Consider the following 22,921-nt stretch of genomic DNA (forward strand, 5'->3'; position numbering starts at 1 on the left):
CATTCGCGTCGAATTGAGAACCTTCTCCTTTATTAGAAATCAGTTAATAGTCATTTATTATCTATGAGGGTAGAGATCACTTTCGTGTTTGCAAGCTCAACTGTTCAGCTTCCTCCATGGTATCAGGCAGCTTGATGCCCAGGGTCTCCGGAGTCAGGAAGAGGAGCAGCCCCGACAGCAGTGCGAACGAACCGAACAGCACAGATGGAAAGTGCTCCCAAATTGTTAATGCCTGAAAACATAAAGTTCCAGGCTTCATCAGACACTCTTGAGGCATAAAGTCTCTTTTTTATTATTACAAGATAGGCTTGCGCTTGTTGACAATCGTGCCATCTATCTATCATCCACTCATGCCATCAAGGTATTTAAGTTATATTCGTGGCAGGAAACAGACTCCAGACTGAAGGGCATATCAAACCCTAGCGATTCGTATTAGAAACGTTGAGCAAAAACGTTTCATGCTAGTAGATTGGATGTCGCATAAGGTTTGTTTAACAGAATGCAAATATTACTGAAAAGACAAAGAAAGGGTTTGTGCTACTCCTTATCTAATGGAAAATCAAATATGTATCTGACTGCTGCTGCTTCAATTTCTCAATTTAAAATTAATCAATGCTTTCAAGTGCTCTCAAATTCTCCCTAATACTCTACTCAGTAACCGTCTCTAGTAACTAAGTGGTAACACAAATAAGCAATACCGCTCTCAGTAACCGTCTCTAGTAACTAAGTGGTAACACAAATAAGCAATACCGCTCTCAGTAACCGTCTCTAGTAACTAAGTGGTAACACAAATAAGCAATACCGCTCTCAGAAACCGTCTCTAGTAACTAAGTGGTAACACAAATAAGCAATACCGCTCTCAGTAACCGTCTCTAGTAACTAAGTGGTAACCCAAATAAGCAATACCGCTCTCAGTAACCGTCTCTAGTAACTAAGTGGTAACACAAATAAGCAATACCGCTCTCAGTAACCGTCTCTAGTAACTAAGTGGTAACACAAATAAGCAATACCGCTCTCAATATATTTTGATGGTTACCATTGCAGGCGTAAGAGGCGACAGGACGGCCCCGAGGCGTCCCACGGTCGACGTGAAGGCGAACAGGCTGTGGCGGTACTTGGTGGGGTACAGCTCGGTGGTGTACACGTACGCGGAGGTCACCACGGTGGATATGGCGTATTTACCGACCAAGTAAAATGTAAGCGATAAGCCGTTGTATCCTACAAGAGTAAACAGAGCATTGTTCTCGTATTTTGATTGTGAAGATAAAAGAAGTAAAAACAAAATTAATTTAAGAGGTTTTATAGTAAAGAAACATAATAGTGAAGCAGATAATTCACTAGCTAAAAAAGTTTACTATGCAAACACCAGGTACCTACCACACCACTTTCTAGATTTAAGATTCTATAGCATTGACCAGACTAAAACAAAGTCGTGGGACGAGTCGAAATTGTATTTACTAAGGCTAAACCACGCCGCACGATTCTTTTTATTTTCATGTTTTTAGTTTTTTAATTAGTTAGTTTATTTATTTTTGTGCCTCATCATTACAAGGTTTCTTTCTTTCAAGTTTAACTAAACTCTATGATCCGCCAATTTGTTTTGGCCGCCATTTTGAATTGAATTTTTCATGGACGGTCTTTGGAGTTTTGCTATTTGTCAAGGCGTTTGATATCCATATTGAGGAGATTGAAAATAGTAATCCACCGTTTTGTGGTAGCGGCCACCTTGGATTTGGATTTTTTACATGATGTACAGTTTATTCTACTAGTTACATCCTCTCATATTTTGATACGCATATTGAGGGAGTTGAAAAAAAATGTGATCCACCATTTTGGATTTACAATGAATGAGATGAAAACTGAATACAGATGACTCTATTGTCAACAGAACTAAAGGTTTGTACCGAATTTAAGATCAATCGGTCAACAAAAGAGGGTTAAATTTGAATTACTAGATTTGATCCACACAAGACATAAAACAAGCTAAATAAACCGGCTATAATTAATGTTCCAAAATTCCAATCCGATTACTGTTCTAAGGATCACCAAGCCGAGGATTGTATTAGAATAGGAGATTTACATACCACTTGGTATAAAAGCAAATGCAAACTGACATCCCGCACATAACCAGAATCCACCGATCAGCACTGGCTTCCTACCGATCCGATCCAACAGCAAGATGGCGGTCCAAAACCCAGGAATTTCTACCAGAGCCACATAAATATAGTTTAGATATCTATTTCCTGACAGATTCACAGAGTTAATGATCAATCCATGATACACCAGTACATTTGTGATCCACACTATTGGAATAACCGTACAGCGCAATAGCATTATGGGAGATCTTATGACTTGAATCGGCAACCAAGGTTCGTTAGGCTTTTCTTTTAACTTCTCAGCTTCTGCGGTGTCACGGAGCGCTTGCAAAGATTTATCTGACAATGATTTTTTATTTATTATCGCTACTCTTTTGAGAATGGCTTCAGCCTCTTCGTATCGACCTTTGCTCATGAGCCAGCGGACTGATTCAGATATAATCCAGAAGTACGTTATAATAAGCAGATGTGGAGCGTAGATGATTTGTGTCAGAGGACGCCAGTCGGGCACACCCCACGCGACCAGCCCTAGCGTGACTTGTCCCAACGCATATATTGTTGACATGGTGGCTCCTGCGATCACCCGGCGCTGAGGACCAGCCAATTCTGTGACTGAAAAAAATAGTACGTCATTATACTACTCTGTAGTATTTAGTTTTAGTAGATAAATGCATTCAGAAATTACTCTTAAGTAGTTACCTAAAATATAACACGACATAAAGGCCGCACCACCGACAACTGCCTCGAGAATCTCAGTGATAAGGAACCACTCATAGGAGTTGACAAAGGATCGGACGAGCCCCAAGCAGCCGGCGTTGAAGGTGTTGATGATGAGCGCCACGCGCCGGCCCCAGCGGTCCGAGATGTAGCCGGTGATTGGTTGCATCAACATTGATCCTACCGTTCGGTACGAGCCTATCTGCGTTCGCTTCCATTCCTGACACGCCAACCCAAACTAGAAACCCAATAGATGTTGAAAGAATAATGGTCAAATTGAGCGTAATTGCAACAGAAATGAAATGTTTCTCAAATGCAAGCTTATGTACCTTCTTCAAGGCATCGTCAAGGTCTACAGTCTACACCCGTACATAGTCGGACACGGACACGTACAGCGATTTGCCTTCTCGGTTCTGATTGTCAAGAGTGAATAGGCATCTTCTGGACAGTAGCCATCATAGGCTGCATCATCATTTGCAACTAATCTTTAAAAAAAACATACCATGGAAAGAAAAACCAATTTCCAGAGGGCAGTCAAATATGTACATATTTGCCTACATGTAGGCAAGGCAGTTATCGAAGCTGCTCGTGCTGGTGCCTAGAATGGCGTTAAGTACTTACGTCATACACAATGCTCAGCGTGTTCTGGTACACGTACTCCTCGCAAGGCTCAGTGTGTGTGGAGTCGAACCACTCCTTAGGACACTGTCCCGCGCCGCCGCTCGCTAGGGAGCTGTTCTGGTATCACTCTCAGTTGTCGAAGCTGCTCGTGCTGGTGCCTGGAATGGCGTTAAGTACTTACGTCATACACAATGCTCAGCGTGTTCTGGTACACGTACTCCTCGCAAGGCTCAGTGTGTGTGGAGTCGAACCACTCCTTAGGACACTGTCCCGCGCCGCCGCTCGCTAGGGAGCTGTTCTGGTATCACTCTCAGTTGTCGAAGCTGCTCGTGCTGGTGCCTGGAATGGCGTTAAGTACTTACGTCATACACAATGCTCAGCGTGTTCTGGTACACGTACTCCTCGCAAGGCTCAGTGTGTGTGGAGTCGAACCACTCCTTAGGACACTGTCCCGCGCCGCCGCTCGCTAGGGAGCTGTTCTGGTATCACTCTCAGTTGTCGAAGCTGCTCGTGCTGGTGCCTGGAATGGCGTTAAGTACTTACGTCATACACAATGCTCAGCGTGTTCTGGTACACGTACTCCTCGCAAGGCTCAGTGTGTGTGGAGTCGAACCACTCCTTAGGACACTGTCCCGCGCCGCCGCTCGCTAGGGAGCTGTTCTGGTATCGCTCGCAGTTGTCGAAGCTGCTCGTGCTGGTGCCTGGTATGGCGTTAAGTACCCACTCTGGAGCATACTGAGGATTTTCGTCGTCGCATTGTGGTATTAGGCATCTGTTATGATTAATAAATATTTTAGCGTTTAAATTAAAAAATAGTCTGTATCTAACTATTTGTTCACTTTCCTTTTATTGTTATGACATAGTCAAGTAATAACTAATCAGTCATTATCATACGTTCGTTCACAAAAAAGAAAGTGGATAATAAGACGAACAATGAGGGTGAATTATTGCCACAGGAGCTCAGCCCGAGTAACTGCTCGTCAAGAGCAATCCAACGCGTATAACTTCCACCTGCCTCTCAACGGATAGGCGGAAGGCGAATAGAGATCGAGGTTTATCTTTCTGAGCTACTTCTTCTTACGCACTTCTAACTTTTAGGAGTTATGTGCATTTTAAGTGATTAAATATCACTTGCTTCAACGGTGAAGGAAAACATCGTGAGGACACCAGCATGCCTGAGAGTTCTCCGTAATGTAAAGTCTGCCAATCCGCACTTGGCCATCGTGGTAGACTATGGCCAACACCCTTCTCATTCTGAGAGGATACCCGTACTCTATAGTGAGCCGACGATAGGTGAATTATGATGATGATGACATAAAATTATAGACGACTCAATATCATTCAAATAGTTGTAATTGACTGAATCTAAAACTGAAGAAAAATTACGCATAATGTTAAAGACATGAATATTAGACAAACATTAATTATTGACAACTAGCTGCAGCCAGTAAATACCTTGTGGGGATCCTAGAGGTGGTAAAAATATATTCACCAGTAGCCATTGCTGAAAAAATAGCAGGAAACATCGCCAACAGGATAGTCCAGAGCTGATACTTCCCCAGCTGCCCCAGCTCATCCGTCAGCACGTCATCCAAGTCTAATTTCTTCTTTACCTCCTTTTTATTACCAATTTCTATTTGCTCGTTGAGAGGCATTTCTTTCTACTTTGTTGCTTTCTTTTTGTTTGAATGTATTGTATTTGACAAGAGACTGTCGTCTCTCAAGATTATTTTGCAACTATCTGCGACTTTACTAACTCCGCTCGGATTTGAATGTTGAATCCCGTTGGGATTATCTTAGGGTGCGTGTACTTTATGAGAGGCTACATGCAAAGTTTTAAGTTTGTTGGTCCACCAGTTCAGGCTGTGGGTACGATACTGTTTTAGAAAGAGTTTTTATAATAAGCTTTCAGAAAATATATTGGAGATGTCTCTCAACAAGTTCAAAGTTTTCATAAAACGTAAACTAATTGAAAAATCCTATTACAATGTAAAGGATTATTAATTAAATGATAAGCAAGCTTGGGAATGAGTTGCTTAGCGGCTTTGTGGTAGTTCTAATAAGTTTAAATAATTTTGTAAGGTGTTTTTTTATTTTATTTTTATTCAGATACAAGTTAGCCCTTGACTGCAATCTCACCTGGTGTTAAGTGACGATGCTGTCTAAGATGAAAGCGGGCTAACCTGGAAGGGGTATGGCAGTTTTTAATAAACCCATGCCCCTTCGGTTTCTACACTGCATCGTACCGGTATGATAATAAAATGAATACCCGGATGAGTTCGTTGTGGGCTCTTCTCAGACTTGGGCGCGTTTGGAACCCTCGTAGCTTTAGTTTTAAGTTTGCGTAATAATTATCACCACTATATCTTACAAATCCAACAACTGACTGTCAAAAAGAGTAATTTATTTCCTATTTTGAATAAATTATTCGACTTTGACTTTGACTTTGAGAGAGAGCCAGTGCGTGCCAGACCTTCGTTATTTTAGAAAAGCTGAAAGTTTCTCTGTGTATAGCCCCCAACACAGGGAGGAAAGATCAGCGACTATAAAGTTTGGATCATGGTGGCTTTGCACGCGCTTGCTCTTAGTCCGTTTTATTTGTATTATAAAATAAAAAGATAGCGGCATTTCAAACAGTACAATCTTATATCTACTATTATTATACTTAAGTGTAATAATAAAACTGTAACTGGACGATTCCTGTACATTTAATATTAATATTGTTGGCTGTCTGTCTGTCTGTGCACGCTGAAACTACTGAACAGATTTGAACTTACTTATAACTAACAATCATCATCATGATCAACCCATTACCGGCCCACTACTGAGCTCGAGTCTCTCCACAGACTGAGAAGGGTTTAGGCCATAGTCTGCCACGCTGGCCCAATACGGATTGGCAGACTTCACATACCTTTAAGAACATGAAGCATGAACTCAGGCATGCAGGTTGTTTTCAACAATTGATATTTAATTGTTTTAGAAACGCACATAACTCCGATAAGTTAGTGGTGCGTGCCCGGGATCGAACCCCCGATCATCCGAAAAGAAGGTGGACGTCTTAACCACTAAGCTATCACCACTTACTCCGTGCGTACTTATAGCCAATACTCAGGATTATCATAGATAATTTTTATCAGAAAACAATAGAGTTAGATCGGGATATGGAGTCAAAATTTTTATCGAAAGTATTATTCTACAACTCCGTGTTTGACCCGATTTAAATAATTTGCCTTTTTACAAAGGTTGTAATGTGAAAGAACCAATTTTCACAATTCACTTTTTTACAAAGGTTGTTAGTCAAAGAACCGATTTTCATAATTCACTTTTTTACAAAGGTTGTAATGTCAAAGAACCGATTTTCATAATTCACTTTTTTACAAAGGTTGTAATGTCAAAGAACCGATTTTCACAATTCGATTTTACAAAGGTTGTTATGTCAAAGAACTGATTTTCACGATTCGCCTTTTTTACAAAGGTTGTAAAATGTCAAAGAACTGATTTTACCGATTCTTTTTTTTACAAAGTTTGTTCTATCAGGTTGGCTCTATGTAAAGGTGAAGATTTGATGACTAGTTTTGGAGATAGACAACAGAACTCCTGTTTAGGAGTTCCGTCGTCTATCTCCGACACACAACAGCAAATCAATCGCGTTCAGTGTAATAGCTGTTTACTCTTTTAGTATAATAACCTCTTTACCATAATACATAGGTAACTTAATAAATAATACATTTTTATTTCTTCCCTATTAGTAACAGATTTGATTTCGGTTAAAAAATTGGTAACTTTTATCAGTGCAATTTAATACTTAGAGGTACTGGTTTCATTATCATTCTGGACATTTCACGAGAAAAGTTTAGTCTATAATATAATAATATTTGTTTAAATGGCAATACGTAGGCTCCCCGTGCAAAGTCGGGGCGAATCAATTACCTAGTTGAGATATAATAATTTGATCATTAAGTTAATGAAATATTATAAGGATAGAAAAAGGTTGTAGCTTATCTGATTATAGTTATCTAGTATAAGTACAAAACTGCATTATCTCACACGGGTCATTTGCATTTTCTAGAATTAAACGAAGGATGATTTAAATATACTTCTCATCAAAAAAAATCCTCAAAAATCGAAACACTTCAAAATAAAATATGTTGCAAAGTGATGAGTATTTTAGGTCTATGAAAGTGATTTGATTTTTTTGATGAGAAGTATAAGTGATCGGAAGTATGGGCAATGGGCATATGAAATAGGCATGCCAGTTGTTAGGACTCAATACTAGAAATGCATTTGTATAATATAGGTATTAAGTAACACTAGTAATATCTATCGGATTTCCTTGAAAATATTTTTTAAATCACAAAAACGAAACAAACTTAGAATAACAAGAAACAAAATAAAAACTGGCCAAGTGCGTGTCGGCCCATACGCAGTGTAGGGTTCTGTAGTCACCCACCACAATAGGTATTGTTTACTCCAGCCATTTCGGTATAGGTAGGGAACTAGCGGACTGTATTTCGATACAACATTACTGACGCGACACGGATGAGGAGAACATACTAGGAAAGCTCAACTCAGCAGTCTCGTCGTGTATCGTCATGTCGTCGTTAATAATGCTGCTCTGGACTATAAAGTATTTAATGTACAGAAATCTTCCAGCTGTAGTTTCATTATGAGGATAGATCCATGCTATATAATGGATATAATTAGTAACCTTAGATGCTACAGTGTAGCTCTTTACGCAGTTCCTTCCTCTTTCTGAAGATAAAGGTTGTTGATTGGAAACACCAAAATTATGGAGTCACTAATATTTATTGCAAGCTTAGCATTATCAGTACAATATTTAACCTAGGTATAAAATATATTATGTAGAATGTAATATAGTCACAAGAAGTTTTTTGGGTTTTTACGATTTCGTACCTCAAAAGGAAATAAGGAACCCTTATAGGATCACTTTGTTGTCTATCGAGTATGTCAAGAATAACTGATAAGGAACTTTCTGTTGACCTACAATCTAGACTAGAGTCATGAAATTTGGCAGGTAGGTAAGTCTTAACATAATATATAAATACGTTTTTGTTTTGTATAATAACTAACACAATAACACGTAAGTACTTTATTTAGTGTTCGATTTTTAACAAATTTTTAGAGAGTGGTGGTTTTTTTGGAGAGTGACTAGTTTTATTCATGGCTTGTATTACTTTATCAATTATTGTCATACTCTGTTTTGTGTGTCCAATAAATAAAAATAAAATAAAATAAGGCACAAGTAAAGGAAAATATCCGAAAACCTGCTAACATCACAAAAAAATAAATGTTTGTTGTTGTGTCTTCTCGACAAACTAAAGTCTATCGGGGTAGTTACGGGCCTCGAGGCCGAGTCTCCTTGCTTCGACGTGTTCTCACAAGTTTTCGGGCTACCTTAGTGATGAATTCACTAAATTTCATATAGATGGCGCAATTGTCATTAACTTTCAGTGTTGCACATAAAATGTTCATTTTATACGAAGGTACAGAACCCTTCGTGTGGGAGTCCGACTCGCACTTGACCGGTTTTTATTTTTTTCCAATTATAAACGAAAAAGGGTTCCTTTTTCGTTTGGAGGTACGGAACCATAAAAATTATTTTAATTGTTGTAAGATAAAAATTTGTTTTAAGACAAAACATTTTATTGAGTAGGTATCTTAAATTATAAAATACTATTTACATTGTATTTGTTTAGTATTATTACTTCTAAATTAATATTGTGTTAATTATATTTACATTAATATTTACAATACGAGTAGTTTATAACTAGCTCTGTTTGATACTAAGATAGCTGACATCCCGCAGACGGATGTTACACATAGACTAGTTTTTGTCCCAGAAAATCCAAAAGTTCTCATGAAATTTTCAAACCTGAATCAACGTGGATAAGGTCCCTGACATCATCAAATTGTAAATATTTATGTATAATGACCGGTTATTATTAATACTTACCTCATTAATTACATTTAGGTACCGTAAGATATAATGTAGATAAAGAATTAATAATACACTGACCGGGAGCTGTTTAATTTTATCCGTTAAGGAGTTCCTCTCCATTCAAGGTGTTCATCGAATCTTCACCTTTAAGTGGGACGATCTGACGATACTCCTTTCAAATAATAAAGATTATTATTGAAATCGGTTCCAATATAACGGAAATACATAATTTGCATAAAAACATTCGCGTCGAATTGAGAACCTTCTCCTTTTTTAGAAATCAGTTAATAGTCATACTATCTAGGATGGTAGAGATCACTTTCGTGTTTGCGAGCTCAACTGCTCAGCTTCCTCCATGGTGTCAGGCAGCTTGATGCCCAGGGTCTCCGGAGTCAGGAAGAGGAGCAGCCCCGACAGCAGCGCGATTGAACCGAACAGAACAGATGGAAAGTGTTCCCAAATTGTTAATGCCTGAAAACACAACATTTCTGAAGACACACATCAGACACTTTTTAAGCATAAAGTAATTTTTTTAGGGTTCCGTAGTAAACAAGGAACCCTTATAGTTTCGCCATGTCCATTCGTCTGTCTGTCCGTCCATCCTCGGCTTATCTCAGAGACTATTAGTGCTAGAAATCTATAATTTGGCATGGGTATAAATATTTATCACGCCGACAAAGTGGTGAAATAAAATTTTGATAAATAATTTTTTTTAGGGTAGCTCCAGCTCCCCTACATGTAAAGTGGGGATGAACTTTTTTTTCTTGTCTACCCCATAGTGTGGGGTATCGTTGAATAGGGCTTTTAAAAATACTGTGGGTCTGGGAACATCATTTTTTGATTACTAGATCCGTTTGTAAAATATGATGTCTAATCAATTTTAAAGGAAAACTATCATGGCTAAACAGGGTTCACAGGTTAAGGAGTTACATCTGTTTTTCGAGGATTGTGATTACGGAACCCTACACTGCGCGTGGCCCTCCATGCACTTTGCCGGTTTTTATTTTCATCTCTTTACAAGATAGGCTTGCGCTTAGTCAAATTTTGGTTGATCAATTTACTGAGTGACCTTCAATCACTTTGGCGTGAGCGCATCCCTCCCTACCAACACCAAATAGATGTCATTGAGTTGAGCACCTAGTTGATCGTATGGACGCCTGTTTACACTTCCGGGTGCCATTTGGTCATGTTGGCCGCCACAGTGTATTGTGCTGTGATCAATATGGTATTGGTGGCGCGCGAACGTTAAGTTTTAGCAGAGTTTTAGAATATTACTTATTTTTCCTGTCTATGGGACCTTAGTTCTGAAGAATATATAAAGATAGAAACAAAAAAGCCAAACTTGCTAAAAATTAAAGCAAACAGAGCCTGATGCGGATGTCGCGTCTCAAAGGGGCTAGAACCCAGAGCCGTAAAGCCAGTTAATAAAAATAGTAAGTATAAACTAACAGGTTGATCCAAAAACACTACCACCGTGTAGACTAAATTTGACTAAGAGGAGGTTCGATTTAGTTTAGAATCTTATCAGAAATGTCAGTGATAATATAAACGACGGCTTAGTGTACTTTATGTAGCATGAAGGAAAGGTAAACGCCAAAAAAACCGAACCTCCAAAGTTGGTTGACCAGTCAGTACTGCTGTGCATTGACCAAAGGGCATATCTCATCAGGACATCATGGCCTGGTAGCTTGAGCTACCAAACGAGGATTACCACAGCAGATACAAGGATCGTCACGTGCAAATGATATCGTAACGCACGTTCAGTACATTCTGAGTAGGGGCGTCCCTGGTAGAGCACCTGGCGGCCGAGTGAGTGAGAGCCAAATAGCCGCTACACATGCGAGTAGTAGTGGTGGCGCAACAAAGCGGACACCAGGCAAGGTATCCATCATAGAGCTGCATACATTTTATTGGTAGCACGATTGGCGGCGCTGCTACTGATGTCCTAAGGACGCAAATAGGCAGTTTTGCTCTCAATATTATTTGATGGGCGTAAAATTACCATCGCAGGCGTAAGAGGTGACACGATGGCCCCGAAACGTCCCACGGTCGACGTGAAGGCGAACAGGCTGTGGCGGTACTTGGTGGGGTACAGCTCGGTGGTGTACACGTACACCGACGTCACCACGGCGGATATAGCGTATTTACCGACCAAGTAAAATGTAAGCGACAAGCCGTTGTATCCTGCAAGAGTAAACACAGCATTGTTCTCGTATTTTGATTGTTGTAAAGATAAAGTTCTCAAACCAAAACCGGACTTATTCTCATAAAAAGATCACCGAGCCAGTAAATTGTAGTAGTTTTACGTACCACTTGGTATAAAAGCAAATGCAAACTGGCACCCCGCACATAACCAGTATCCACCGATCAGCATTGGCTTTCTGCCGATTCGATCCAACAGCAAAATGGCGGTCCAAAACCCAGGAATTTCTACGAGAGCCACATAAATATAGTTTAGATATCTATTTCCTGACAGATTCACAGAGTTGATGATTAACCCATGGTACACCAGTACAGTCGTGATCCACATTATTGGAAGAATGGTACAGCGCAATAGCATTATGGGAGATCTTATGACTTGAATCGGCAACCAAGGTTCGTTAGGCTTCTCTTTCAACTTCTCAGCTTCTGCGGTGTCACGAAGTGCTTGCAAAGATTTATCTGATAAAGATTTTTTATTCATTTTCGCTACTCTTTTGAGAATGACTTCAGCCTCTTCGTATCGACCTTTGCTCATGAGCCAGCGGACCGATTCAGATATGATCCAGAAGTACGTCACAATAAGCAGATGTGGAGCGTAGATAACTCGTGTCAGAGGACGCCAGTCGGGCACGCCCCACGCGACCAGCCCAAGGGTGACTTGTCCCAACGCATATATTGTTGACATAGTGGCTCCTGCGATCACGCGACGTTGTGGGCCAGCCAATTCCGTGACTGAAAAATACAACTTCGTTATATTATAACGCTGTAGTATTAAGATTTAGTAGATGAATGCATGCCGAAATTACTTTTAAGTAGTTACCTAAAATATAACATGACATAAAGGCCGCACCACCGACAGCTGCCTCGAGAACCTCGGTGATAAGAAACCAGTCATAGGAGTGGACGAAGGATCGGACGAGCCCTAAGCAGCCGGCGTTGAAGGTGTTCATGATGAGCGCCACGCGACGGCCCCAGCGGTCCGAGATGTAGCCGGTGACTGGTTGCACGACCATTGCTCCTATCGTTCGGTATGAACCTATCTGCGATCGCTTCCATTCCTGGCACGCCAACCCAAACTAGAAAGTCAAAATAGTCATTGAACTATTGATTGTTGATTGAGGATTGATCTCCGAAGCGTTCAATTCGCTGCAGCGATCAATCCTTAATCTGAGTATAAGTTTATAAGTTAGAATATAAGTTTACATACATAAGTACAATTATTTAATACGTAGATTCTAGTCATTTGTAAGGAGCGCCAGCTCGCCAACAAACTGGCTCACCAGTTTGGCGAGAAAATAATAATGTAAATATTTGGTGTACCTACGCTTGTTATAAAAATAAAAAATAAAAAAAAATATTGTAAAAATGGGTGTAAAACAGAATTAAAATTTTATTTTATTTTATTTTATTTTATTGGTTTGCCAACAGATAGTACACATATTATAAAATAACAATTACAATTCACAGAGAAAAAATTTAGAGTGTACACCCAATTACTGGCAAACCGGCATGCATTTTAAAAGTTTGCAAGTGCGGCAAAATGTATGGCAATCAATAGGAAACCTTATTAAGTACTAGTATTTTATTACATACTATCGCTACAAGAATTAAAGTTGCCAGAGAACAGGGACGGAGCCAATTCAATATACGTCCGCATATTGTATTGTATTGTATTGTATTGTAAGTTTGATCATGCTGACATGCTGCATGACTCGCCGGTGGTGCAACTTGTGTAACATTATCCCGGATCGTGCCGGGATTGTCGCGGATACGTGTTTCAATTTTATGACTCATGATTAGATTATATTATATCTAAGATTAGGAAGTGATGGCAAATGTGTCTGCCTGCGCTGAGTAGTTGCATTATGTTTTTTTGATAACGATTTTCAGGTGCCATAAATACATAACGTAGAATTGTCTTTCATCCTGTGAGCCTGTGAGCCTGTGAGCCTAGCATCAGCCAAATTCATAATCGTTGCTGAATTGATTGTGACGTCTCGGTCTCTCATACCCTATCCTCATAATAAACCCGCGATCACAAGCGCCACGACAGGACTGTGACAGCTGGTGACAGCACTGTTGCGGCAGCGCTGCTGCGTGCAGCGTGGTTCGGAATCATACCTTTAGGTAGAAACTTACGTCATACGCAATGCTCAGCGTGTTCTGGTACACGTACTCCTCGCAAGGCTCAGTGTGTGTGGAGTCGAACCACTCCTTAGGACACTGTCCCGCGCCGCCGCTCGCCAGGGAGCTGTTCTGGTAACGCTTGCAGTTGTCAAAGCTATTCATGCTGGTCCCTGGAATGGAATTGAGCAACCATTCTGGAGCATACTCAGGCTTTTCACCGTCGCATTGTGGTATTAGGCATCTGGAATAATTATTAATAACCATACTTTGTTGTCTTCTATAAAGGTGCGTTTTTTATGTATGCTCACCAATTTCTACGAGACTTCTAGACCAATTTTCAAAAAGTTTCAATCAATAGAGGAAGTTTTAACTCCTCAATGCTGATAATGTAGGGTAATCATGAGTAATGCACTCTAGCCGTGAATTCAAGCAATGTTGATGGTAATTTATTTAGAGTAAAAATTAGAATAGAATAGAATAGAATATGTTTTTATTCAAGTAGACTTTTTACAAGCGCTTTCGAATAGTCGGGTAGTTTTAATTTACCACTTTTAAATAAACCAAACTACCAATTGTAAAATAGTTAAAATTATGACAGTGCATAGACTTTTGAAAATTTATTGTATATCCATAAATACCATAGACTTATTTTAGATAACCACATCACTGTTAAATACATAAACAAAAAAAGTGACTGTCATAATTTAAATACTAGAAATAAAAACACTCTTGTATTGCCCACTTAAAGATGTAAAGTTAGCAATTCATTTGTTGGTAAATTTATACGTTTTTATAATAAGCTTTCAGAAAACATATTAGAGATGTTTCTCAACAAGTTCAAAGTTTTCGTAAAACGTAAACTTATTGAAAAATCCTATTACAATGTAAAGGATTATTTAAATGATAAGAAAGCTTGGGAATAAGTTGCTTGACAGCTTTATGATATGTTTAAAAGTGTAATTTATTACGTATCAGTATATTATATTAAAGTTTTGAACAAATTATTGACTTTGACTTTGAAATTGTTTTCAAAGAACCGATTTCCAAAGCTGATACAAAGTAAAAATTGAAAAGAATTTTTATCTCCTTCCTTCCTTCCTTTTGAATGAATGAGAGAATGAAATGAATGAATGAATGAATTTATTGTTACCAAAAAATTAGTAAAAACACATACAAAGGAAAACAAAAATATAGGCAGGTACAATTTGGCGGCGTTATCGCTACCTAGCGATCTCTTCCAGGCAACCTAAGTGGTGCAACGGCATAGCTTTAGATTATTAGAGGTAGGTGGTAAAAGTATATTATGTACTAATTTCTACTATTCAGCTAAATGAAATGAAATGAAATTATTTTATTTGCTAAATATGGGTAGTTTACAAAGGTTTTAATACTTATTAATTTTATTTTAAATTTATTTGTCGACGAAACCACAACCTATTAAACGTAGGTTCATCGAATATGTACTCGTAAGATTGGTTGTGAGAAGTGGTTGACAGATGAATAGTGATCAAGGACTGATTTAGGTTGCTGAGATGGTTGCTAAGGTGGTTGCTAATTGGAGTATGGGCTTACCAATGAACATCATCTCAAGCCATCACCAGCGCGCTACTGAGCACGGCTCTCCTCTAACAATGACAATGTATCTGGGAAGATGTCCATAGTCTTACACACTAGGCAAATTCAGGTTGGCAGACTTCACACATTTTTAAAACTTTATAGAGAGACTAGCTTATACTCGCTACTTCGTCCGCGTGGACTACACAAATTTCAAACCCCTGTTTTACTCCCTTAGGGGTTGAATTTTCAAAAATTCTTTCTTAGCGGATGCCTACGTCATAATAGCTATCTGCATGCCAAATTTCAGCCCGATCCGTCTAGTGGTTTGATCTGTGCGTTAATAGATCAGTCAGTCAGACAGTCACCTTTTCTTTTATATAATTAGAAGAAAACAAATAGGTTTCCTCTCTATGTTTTTCTTCATGTTAAAGTTATTGATATTTAATTGTTTAAAACGCATAATAAGTAGGTATAACTCCACAAAATTATACGTCCGTCACCGTGCCTACAATCGAACCACAAACCCCCCTAAATATGAGACTTGAGACTTATTTACCAGGTTTACTGCATTATATTTTATTAACTATAGACCTACAGGTACATTTTCATTAATTGGAGGTAATTTAAGTTTTTATTTTAATTTGCACTTGTTATTATGATCACATACAATTTAGACTATTAAATCTCGAGTCATTTAGTTTAAGTGACTGCATCTAAGACAGATGAAACGTTATGCTTAGAATTAGAAAATGTTGGAAACAAAAATTTCTCTTAAGTCTGTAATTATAATTTATGAATATTGTAAATATTACATACCTAAGTGAATTATCTAATAATTATAATTATAATATTTTTGCTATACCCTTACTGGACTGGGTCTCATATGTACTTGTCTCATATTATTATTGTATGTGGATGCATGTAAAACGCAAAAATAAAGACTAATATAGACGAAAATTAATAACAAAAATACCTCGTTGGAATCCTGGCAGTAGTTAAAATATATTCACTAGTAGCCATCGCTGCGAGAACTACCGGAAACGTCGCCAGCAGGATAGTCACCAGCTGGTACTTGCCCAGCTGGCCCAGCTCGTCCGTCAGCACGTCGTCCAAGTCTAACTTCTTCTTTACCTCCTTTTTATTACCAATTTCTATTGTCTCGTCGAGAGGCATTTCTTTTACTTTATCATGTACTTGTTAAATGTATTGTATTTGACAAGTGACTGTCGTCTCTCAAGATTATTTGCAACTATCTGCGAGTTTCCTAACTTCGCGCGAATTTGAATATTTAAGTATTCCGTTGGGATTCCTTAATGTACTTATCGTGTTAGTGTGCGTGTACGTTATGAGAGGCTACATGCAACAAATTCAAGTTTGTTGATCCGCCGGTTCAGGCTGTGGGTACAACACTGTTTTATTTGTATTATAAAATAAAAACGGCCAAGTGCGAGTCAGGCTCGCGCAACGAGGGCTTCCTACAAATTCGTATTTTTTCGATATTTTGCACGATAATTCAAAAACTATGATTCAAAAAATAAATAAAAATCTGTTTTAGAACGCACAGGTGAAGACCTTTCATATGATACCCCACTTGGTATAGTTATCTTACTTCGAAAATTGAAAATACTAATTACTAGTTCATGACCACAATTTTTTTTTTTGTAATGTAACCACAAATTTACGGTTTTCAGATTTTTCCCCGAATATCTGCTATAAGACCTACCTACTTACCAAATTTCATGATTCTAGGTCAATGGGAAGTACCCTGTAGGTTTCTTGACAGACCGACAGACAGACAGACAACAAAGTGATCCTATAAGGGTTCCGTTTTTCCTTTTGAAGTACGGAACCCTAAAAAGATAGCGGCATTTCAAATAGTGCAATCTTTTTATTATACTTATAATAAAACTGTTAGTGGACGATTCCTGAACATTAAATAAGCATTATATTTTATTTTAATAATTGCAATCGAGGACCCAAAACATATGCAGTCTGTCTGTCCTGCTCCCGCACGCTTCACTCTCCAACTACTGAACAGATTTGAACTTACTTATAGCTAAAACTCTGAATTAACATATAAGATAGTTTTTATCCCAAAAAACAATAAAGTTAGTCCAGGATATGCAATCAAAAGTTTTGTCGATTGTATTACTCCGAAAACTAGGTCTTTGAACCGATTTTCACAATACATTTTTTTTACAAAGTTTATGCAAAGAACAGATTTTCTTAATAAATGTCAAAGAACTAATTTTTATAACTCACTTTTTAGCGTTGTGTACCTCAAAAGGAAAAAGGAACCCTTATAGGATCATTTTATTGTCTGTCTTTCTATCCGTCTGTCTGTCCTGTATGTCAAAAACACCTATAGGTTACTGCCCGTTGTCCTAGAATCATGAAATTAGGTAGCTTTTATTGCACAAGAAAAGGGGAAAATCTGAAACCTTAAAGTGGTTACAATAATAAAACATATTAAAATGTGTTTTTGTACAAATAACTAATATTTTCAATTTTCAAAGTAAGATAACTGTATCAGTCTTTTCCTGCACATAATAAAACAGGTTTTTATTTATTTTTGTGCAAACTGGTTTTTGATTTATTGTGCAAAATGACAAAAAAATATCCGAGTACGGAACCCGCGAGTCTGACTCGTATTAGGCCGGTTTAATTTTTTTTAAGCATGATAGTTTTTAATTTATCGTGCAAAATATTGAATTACGACTGTAGTACGGAACTCTCGGTGCGCGAGTTTGACTCGCACTTTGCCGCTTTTTTACAAAGGTTGTAATGTCAAAGAACCGATTTTCATAGTTCACTTTTTTACAAAGGTTGTAATGTCAAAGAACCGATTTTCATAGTTCACTTTTTTACAAAGGTTGTAATGTCAAAGAACCGATTTTTATAATTCACTTTTTATATTGGTTGAAAGGTGAAAGAATCGATTTTAATTACAAAGTTTTTAAATTATCGGGTTGGTCCCATGTAAAAGTGATGATTGATGAATAGTTTCATTATTAAACTTCAATACATACAATAATAATTAAACATTTAATTAATTTAATAATTTAATACATTTTTTTTCTTAACATTTTTTTTGAAAGAATATTAGCCATGTTAAATGACTAATATTCTCCTTTCCTCTCCAACTAAGCGTCAGGCTTGTGCTAGGAGTAGGTACGACAATAGTGCAACGGGCGGGGTTTGAACCGCCGACCTTTCGGTTTTCAGTCCACTCCTTTACCCGTTGAGCTATTGTGGCTCTAATTTGAATTTGGTAAAAAAATTATTGATACCTTCCTCAGTGCAATTGAATACTGGTTTCATTATCATTCAGGACATTTCACGAGGAACAATATTTTATTGTAAGTATAATAACATATTTTGTATAGGTATGGCAATACGTAGGCTCCACGTGCAAAGTTGGGGTGCATCAACTAGTCGAGATATAACAATGAGATACTGTCTGTTGTATCTTATCTTATTAAGTACCTATAGTTATCTAGTATCTATACATAACTGAATTATCTCATGCGAGTTGTTAACATTTTTTTGGAGTTCAACGAAGGACGATTTAAATTTTAAATTTCGGTAGGTACGTATCAAAGTCAAAGTCAAATGATTTATTCAAAATATAATAAATTACTCTTTTTGATGGTCAGATAAAGTAGTTCTCCTCAAAACAATCGGTACACTTGCAAACTAAAAGGAGTTGCAAAGCTCTGCGACAAGATATCCAAATAAAGTAATCCTTACAAAAGCGCCACAGACCTACTGTTTAGTACTAATTAGTATTCCAGTCAAGAAGCTGCTGCTGTATTTGGCGGCCACAGGGTTTGACAAGGGAGTGTGAGGTGGAGGCAATGGAGACGGTCGCAGTGATACAGGGATATCAAGCACCTGCATAGCCCCAAAGAAGAAGAAGAATTAGTATTAACTAACTAACTAATTAGTATAACAAAGCTGTTACGCCGTGGCAGTTCTAATCTTTAACGAATTCCCTTCCGACATACAATCACTTCCAATAAAACTATTTACTTACGCAAAAGTTGAAGAAATGGCTGCAAGGGAAAAAATTCTACTCTTTAGAAGAATATTTCCAACTAGATGATGCCCGCGACTCGTCCGCGTGGATGTAGGTTTTTTTTAAATCCCGTAGGAACTCTTTGATTTTCGAAAATAAAAAGTAGGCTATGTCACTCTCCAGATCTTTATCTATACCCATACAAAAAATCACGTCAATCCGTTGCTCCGTTGCGACGTGATTGAAGGACAAACAGACAAACAAACACACTTTCGCATTTATAATAAGGGTACTGATAGTAAGTGGTAGTAAACAAAATAATATAATCTTTGATAATAACATAACATATGACATAATGACATAACGTATCTGCATTATCGTGACATCTACAGTTTCCGATAAAACTGCGATAATCATATTATTATATTAGCGTCCATCAACCGTAGTACGTAAAGCCACTAAATCAATTAATCAATAATACAATATTATGTAAAATGTACTATATATTTATTTTTTCCTCCAACTTTGTCTGCGTTATATATTTCAAAGTTTAAATGACTTGCGCACCACCAATACATTGATAGGACTAGGTATCTCAAAAGCTTTCTCGCAATTAATGATTTTAAGCTTATTTCGTGGTTTAACGACATATTTTAATGTATAAAACGGGTACATACCACGATTAATTTTTGTTTTTATTTGTTGATATTTCAACCCAATTGCACGGGCCGTGGTCACGACGGGACGGCGGTGCTGCGAGAGATGAAGTTCGAGCTGTCAAGGGCAGTAACGAACTACCCTCTTTCTTGTTCATTTCGCTGGACCTTCACGAGCTGTCCGGCAAAATATACTCACAACGTCACTATTAACTGTAGATGTCGTACGATGCTGTCCTGGTTTGCATAATTCTACCACTGGATTCCACGTACTTGCTAGTTTAAAACCATCCTCACGTCCAAAAGTCTGCGATCGCGGAGCATATCCTACAGCCAGGCACAAAACATTGGATTGAACTCCACAATCATCGAGTTCTCTCCACCGACCGCCACTATATACCTAGACTAGTGCGCGAAGCGATTGAAATTCGCAAACACCAGAATTTCAATCGTGAGGATGGTTTTTAAATTAGTAGGTACTTGATTTGTCACTACTGGCCGGAACGGGGCGACTCTCTCGACCAATTAGAAACGTTTACGAAGAAAGGGTACTTGAAGAGGGGGAAAAGCCTACGCGAGAGTCTAGCCGGCATCCGGCTCACTGCGCCAGTTGATGTCTGTACATCAAACGTGAAGGTCAATACTGAAGTGATAAAGTATAAGGTGGTATCTTTATAATATTCATTACGAGTAGATTATGTATTATTTCCCTTCCATTAACAATTATAAAATAGTCTGATATCTCCTGACATCACAAAATGTAGGATTCTGTCGCGGTAATCTAAAATGGTGCTGACACTTGAAATTATCTTCGTGGTAGCTCCTTAATCTTCAGCGTTGTCCCTGGGCTTGATGATGCCGAGGCGGGTGGCCACGGCGGCCACGTTGGCGCGGACCTCCTCCTGCACCAGGTTGAAGGACATGGCCAGCAGCGCGATGCCGAACAGCAGGTACAGCGAGCACAGCGCGATGGAGTGCACTGCGTCCGCCGCCTCACCACTTTGACCCTGGAAATGGTGGAGTTATTGTTTTACTCCTTCTAATTGTCGTGGTGAGGGTGGTGAGGCAGAAGTAGGCGGCGTCCAGGTACGCCCAGCCCTCCCAGCGCTTGAAGAGGAACGTGCCTGTCACAGTGTAACAGAAGTTACCTGAGCAGGCACGAAGTCGCCAAAGCCGATGGTGGTGAGGGTGATGAAGCAGAAGTAGGCGGCGTCCAGGTACGCCCAGCTCTCCCAGCGCTTGAAGAGGAACGTGCCCATCACGATGTAGGACGCAACCAGGAACACGCACAGCCATATCGGTACTGGTTTTATCTGGAAAGAGAAATTTGTGTTCCATGGGATCATTTAGATTCATTTATTTATTTACCAATCCCAATGCGACGAACACCGCGCTTGGATTCAAATATTACTACTTGGTTAGAGCAAATACTATTGTTTCGATTTAGAGGGATTTTGTGTCAAATTATTAAATTTTGTAATAAACTCACTTCTTCTTTCACAGAGCCTTGTATTGCATAAATATCGGACTGGCGCGAACCCCAGGCTGAAACGATTTTAATTAGAGTGCATTACAATTTTATTATTAACTAGCTGCCCTGGCGAACTTCGTACACTCGATTCAATTTTTTAAAAATTTTCTCTCCGTAAGAACCTTCCTCGTACTTCAAGGAATGTTATAAAAAAAGAATTAGCGAAATTGGTTCAGCGGTTCTCGAGATTTGCGATGACCAACACATTTGGTGATTCATTTTTAAATTATACTTAGAGATAAACAACTGTATGTATCAAGCTTAAATTTTCAAAAATTGACGTCTCACCGGCAGAGCGGCCGCGTCGAATGGGCGGAGGCTCGTCACTCCACTCGTCCCTCTCTGGAGATGGAGTCTGCACAAACAATAATTATTATTCTTGAACTATAATATTTTCACATTTTTCTATACAGAAATGGGCCAACAAGTTGAAGTACGGCTGAAAGACGCATGCCTAGAAATAGGCTAGTTCTCCTGTACTGTCATTATCAGCATCACGATCAACCCATCGCCAGATCACTCTCAGCACGGGTCTCCTCTCAGAATGAGAAGGTCTAGAGACCATCTCGTCATCTGTAGTCGAACATGCTAACCACTAGACCTATAGTACGCGACAGTCGCAGGGTGGGAACGCCCCGCATACCCACGCAGCCCCCGCGCTACCCGGTGCGGGCGAATGCAGGTGACGTGCGGGTGTGCGGGGCATCCGCCCGCCTCATACCCCAATTGCCATTTCAACGTTCGCGGACTATACGAGGCAGTAAAATCTCTCACATATCGGTATGCGGGCCGCACATGCGCAGTGTCGTCCACGGTCTGCAGCCGCCGCAGCCGCCGCCGCCCTCTCTCCACGTCCCGATCCTCCTCCCCCTCCTCCCAGCGCCGCTCGTTCTCATAGATAGCACTTTTGGCGCGCCGCCCTCTCCGCCTGTCTCCCGGGTACTCCTCTAGGTCCCTCTCGTAGTACTCTGATCTTCCACGATCGAGCCTGAAATTTATTGCACCACAAAAGAGATCGTTGAACCTTCAAAGCCGTCACAGTACGCGGCCGAAAGTAATGTACATCGGCCTCTAGAATGACATTTCGGCTTTGTAGAGCTTTGTCTCTGTCACTCATACCTATTGACGATTTGTCGGTCTCAACGACAGAGACAGTGCTCTGCAAATCTGATATCTACAAATCTCCTTCTAAAAGTCGATGTACATTACTTTCGGCCGTGTACTGTACTGCATATTATAATGCAGAAGGAAGAAACTACCACATTATTATCTCAAGAAAAACTCTAACGTTACACTATTGTGATAAGGTCGGAGTAACTCTCTCCTCTCCTACAGTAGAAGAGATTTTACTTTATCAGTAAAATAATCATTAATATTACCTACTCCTTTTTCTACAACCGCACCGCGCGACACCGTAAGCAATTTCACCCTCACCAG

At 39.1% G+C, this 22,921-nt stretch overlaps 3 protein-coding genes across 9 annotated transcripts in view; all 3 read right to left on the bottom strand.

Moving 5' to 3' along the window:
* Window positions 1-76: 76 nt before the first annotated feature.
* LOC117986739 (organic cation transporter protein-like) lies at window positions 77-5,089 on the bottom strand. The gene is made up of 6 exons (XM_069501789.1): window positions 4,890-5,089; window positions 3,978-4,206; window positions 2,796-3,051; window positions 2,085-2,708; window positions 1,037-1,218; window positions 77-232 (listed from the first exon to the last, which is right to left on the bottom strand). The coding sequence occupies exons 1-6, from the start codon at window positions 5,087-5,089 to the stop codon at window positions 77-79; spliced, it is 1,647 nt and encodes a 548-aa protein (XP_069357890.1).
* Window positions 4,040-19,609, bottom strand: LOC117986207 (solute carrier family 22 member 3-like). Of its 4 annotated transcripts, XM_034973045.2 has the most exons (8): window positions 16,928-18,253; window positions 16,253-16,869; window positions 13,735-13,963; window positions 12,416-12,671; window positions 11,704-12,327; window positions 11,396-11,577; window positions 9,691-9,864; window positions 4,040-4,135 (listed from the first exon to the last, which is right to left on the bottom strand). In XM_034973045.2, the coding sequence occupies exons 2-7, from the start codon at window positions 16,450-16,452 to the stop codon at window positions 9,709-9,711; spliced, it is 1,647 nt and encodes a 548-aa protein (XP_034828936.1). In that variant the 5' UTR covers window positions 16,453-16,869; window positions 16,928-18,253; the 3' UTR covers window positions 4,040-4,135; window positions 9,691-9,708. The 4 variants fall into 4 exon arrangements, with proteins under 4 accessions (XP_034828936.1, XP_069357842.1, XP_069357844.1 ...); XM_069501741.1 differs by lacking the exon at window positions 4,040-4,135 and having other exon boundaries at window positions 8,310-9,864; XM_069501743.1 differs by lacking the exons at window positions 4,040-4,135; window positions 16,253-16,869; window positions 16,928-18,253 and adding an exon at window positions 19,316-19,609 and having other exon boundaries at window positions 8,310-9,864; window positions 13,735-13,892.
* A 185-nt stretch (window positions 19,610-19,794) lies between these two features.
* galene overlaps window positions 19,795-22,921 on the bottom strand; it is a 34,272-nt gene continuing 31,145 nt past the window's right edge. Inside the window, exons 11-15 of one of the 4 annotated variants that reach the window (XM_034973612.2) lie at window positions 22,259-22,472; window positions 21,773-21,839; window positions 21,443-21,498; window positions 21,102-21,266; window positions 19,795-20,960 (exon numbers count right to left, since the gene is read on the bottom strand). In XM_034973612.2, coding sequence (XP_034829503.1) covers window positions 20,778-20,960; window positions 21,102-21,266; window positions 21,443-21,498; window positions 21,773-21,839; window positions 22,259-22,472 — 685 coding nt within the window. In that variant the 3' untranslated portion in view covers window positions 19,795-20,777. The remainder of the gene's footprint in view (window positions 20,961-21,101; window positions 21,267-21,442; window positions 21,499-21,772; window positions 21,840-22,258; window positions 22,473-22,921) is intronic. The other 3 variants (XM_069501722.1, XM_069501723.1, XM_069501724.1) reach the window with 3 other exon arrangements.

This window comes from Maniola hyperantus, chromosome 11 (assembly GCF_902806685.2).
Source record: "Maniola hyperantus chromosome 11, iAphHyp1.2, whole genome shotgun sequence".
NCBI lineage: Eukaryota > Metazoa > Arthropoda > Insecta > Lepidoptera > Nymphalidae > Maniola > Maniola hyperantus.